This window comes from Dendrobium catenatum, unplaced genomic scaffold, assembly GCF_001605985.2.
Source record: "Dendrobium catenatum unplaced genomic scaffold, ASM160598v2 fragScaff_scaffold_906, whole genome shotgun sequence".
Taxonomy (NCBI): domain Eukaryota; kingdom Viridiplantae; phylum Streptophyta; class Magnoliopsida; order Asparagales; family Orchidaceae; genus Dendrobium; species Dendrobium catenatum.
In genome coordinates, this window is record NW_021319368.1 from 142,811 (window position 1) to 146,014 (window position 3,204).

The window sequence follows — 3,204 nt, forward strand, 5'->3', positions numbered from 1 at the left end:
GAAAAAACAGAGGACAAAACCTGGAACATATTCAAGAAAATAAAGTTGAACCAAAGAGTCAAGTTATTCTGGTGGAGACTGCTAAAGAATGCAATACCAACTTATCAATTTTTATGCTAGATAAGGTTACAAGGATATGATAAATGTCCTAGAGGTTGTGAAGAAGTGTAAAACATTGAACATGTCATTTTTGGGTGCAATAAAGTGAAAGAGGTAATGTCAGTTTTGAAGAAATGGGGTTTTGACATTCCTAATTTCTTCTCATTGGAAACTTGTTTCTCTTGGTTGGACTCTCAAAATGCTTGGATGAAGAGTTTACTTTGTATTTCCATATTCCATTCATGGAAAGCAAGAAATTTATATGTTCATGAGGGAAGGAAATATAGCTCAGTCATGACAGCTACGAAAGCTATCTGTAGCTCGGTGGCTTTTAATGATTTAAGCTGCAATTCTTCGGGTATTGAGGATGCTAATCAACCTCATAGGTTGCTGAACTCTTGGCATTCTCCTCCATCTGATTGGATTAAAGTAAATATAGATGCGGCTATCCACAATTCTTACAAGGCAGGTATCAGAGTGGTATTTAGAGATCACTTTGGAAGTCTTTTATTAGCTTTTGGAAGACCTATTATTCATTGGGATTCAGCTGCAGTGGAACACCAAGCTATTCTTACAATAAAGCAAGTGATTAAGGAGTGGATGCTTGAATATAGAGGTCTCATTTATGAAGGGGATAACATGAATGTGATTAATTACTTCAAGGAGCTGGTGAAGAATGGTGGTAATAATTCTTCTGAAATTTCTTTTATTAAAGATTTTGATTTTGTTATTTTTAACTGTGTTAGTAGAGAATGCAATAAGTTAGCTGATTTTTGTGCTAATTTAGCTTGTTTTAGCTCGTTTGATTGGGAAGATGTTACTTTTGGGAATATCCCTCCTTCTTTTATTTCTTTGTTAAAGGAGGAGTCGGATTCTTGTAAGTAGTTTGACTGTTTTTTATTTATTTAATAAAAAGTTTTTTAGCTTTTCTTAAAAAAAAAAAAAGAGTAGTAGTGAGCTGAAGGTTACCCATAAGGACCTTGCAACTTCTTTTTTTATTAACGCTTAGGCCCCTCCATGAGTTTTTTCTAGAAAAAAGGAATGCAAGAACAATCAAGTGTATTAAAATAAAATGTTTGCAATCCTAGCAATATGATGTTTGAATATTCTATGTTCTATGGAGTTAATAAAATTGTGGGAAGTTAGCAGATATACTTTTCACCCTTACAAGCTCAATAGAGATCTAGAGATGCATATGCTCCAATCCACACCTAGAATTAAGAGTCTCAATAGAAAAAGAATGATATTTACATACATCAATCCAAAATATTTTATTAGAATTGTATAAACTATACTAGTTATTTCTATTCAATGATTGGAACTTAAAAACATCATTTTAATTTTTGTAGGATAATTTTTACAATTAGAATAAACAGTGTATTTTTATTAAATTATTAACTTATCAAAGAAAATGTAATCATATTTCAATCTTACATGCCACATTTAGCTAAGCTCAGATAGAATCAGTCTTAAAAAGTCACAAAAGCCCATCATAATTCACACACCCCATCAAATCTGAACCTCATCGTCATCCTCTATCTTAGGCTCAACATGTCTATCTACTCATAAATTCCACATGGGTAGATTCATCTACAACTAAGGTTCTTTTGTTGAAGATCTTATAGGCTTTATCTATTAAAAATACCTTAAGAATACTCCATCTATCTTAGAAACAAACATCCTTAAATGAGATTTACAATTCACAAGTACAAAGCATTCTTAGCCAGAGTATGTAGTTGGGATAAGTTTGGTATCCTACCCTTAAGTAGTTCATAGGGTATCTTATTAAGCTTTAACCTAATGTTTACCCTATTCAACCCATAGTAGATAGTATTTCCTGCCTCTACCAAAAAATATCTAGGTAAAGTATACTCTCCTAAAATTAGCCTAGCTACCTCTATCAAAATCCTATTACCTAAGCTATGTCAATCTATTGTGGTACCAAGGGGAAAGAAATTGTGATTAATCCAAAATTCTTTATAAATTAATTTAAGCTTTCATGCTCAAACTCTCCATCATTATCACTATGAATTGTAGAAATCAAACAGCCTAACTTTCTTTGAATACAAGTAGAGAAAATCTTGAACTCATAAAATGACCCACTCTTATATATTTAGAATCTAACCCATATGAATCTAGAGTAGTCATCTACAATCACAATTACAAAGCTCTTATCACCTATACTAGTTATACTTATGAGTCTGAATAAGTCCATTTGAACAATTTCTAGTAGTTTGGTGGTCATAATTTCTTTAATTGAATGGAATAAAGATCTTATTTGTTTCCATAATTGATAGGCATCATATTGATGATTCTTAGTGAACTCTAACTTGGGAATGCCTCTAACTAAATCCTTTTGGGTTATTTCCTAAGGGTTTTTATAATAACATGACATGACTTCTTATGCCATAGCCAATATTCATCCATAATAGTTTTCAAGCAGCAAATATTATTAGAAGTATCACTACAATCCAAATCAAGAATAAATAGAGTATTAATTCTTTTTTCCTTTCAAAAATTTTTTTTATATAAAATAATTAAAATTTTTTATAAAAGAAATTTTAAATTAAAACCTTTATTGCATAGTTAACTAATGTTAAATAGATTATGCTTTAACCATTCTACATAAAGCACATTTTTAAAAATAAAGCCATTAGTTTTAATAATTATACCTAAACAAACAACTTTTTTAGTGCTATTATCTTCTAATATCACCTTTCTTTTGCTCCTGGCCTCCAGCATGATGAACTTTTTCAAGTCACCAGTCATGTGTCTTGTGCAGCCACTGTCCATATATCACATGGACTTATTGGACTTCTTGTGTGTGCATTCTAACAAAGTCATTCAAAAGTTTGATTAGGGAACCCAAGTGAGTTTGGGTCCCACCTTATGCTTTGCAAAATTAATGTTATTCATGATATGCTATGATGGTAATAGTTTGAGCCTTTAAATTAGATGTGCTCTATAGTATAAAGTGCAAGTGTACATAATGTTTAATAGGATGCCACAAGAGTAACACCTTACCCCTAGAAATGAGTTCACTAATCTATTTGGGGGAAAATGCCTCTTCCTAGGGATATAAGATGCATGCAATGTTCAAATTCA

The 3,204-nt window shown here is 31.6% G+C and overlaps 1 protein-coding gene across 1 annotated transcript in view; it reads left to right on the forward strand.

Moving 5' to 3' along the window:
• Positions 1-393: 393 nt before the first annotated feature.
• LOC110093777 overlaps positions 394-3,204 on the forward strand; it is a 3,338-nt gene continuing 527 nt past the window's right edge. The window contains exon 1 of the mRNA XM_020818762.1: positions 394-840. Within this exon, the coding sequence (XP_020674421.1) occupies positions 394-840 (447 nt within the window). The remainder of the gene's footprint in view (positions 841-3,204) is intronic.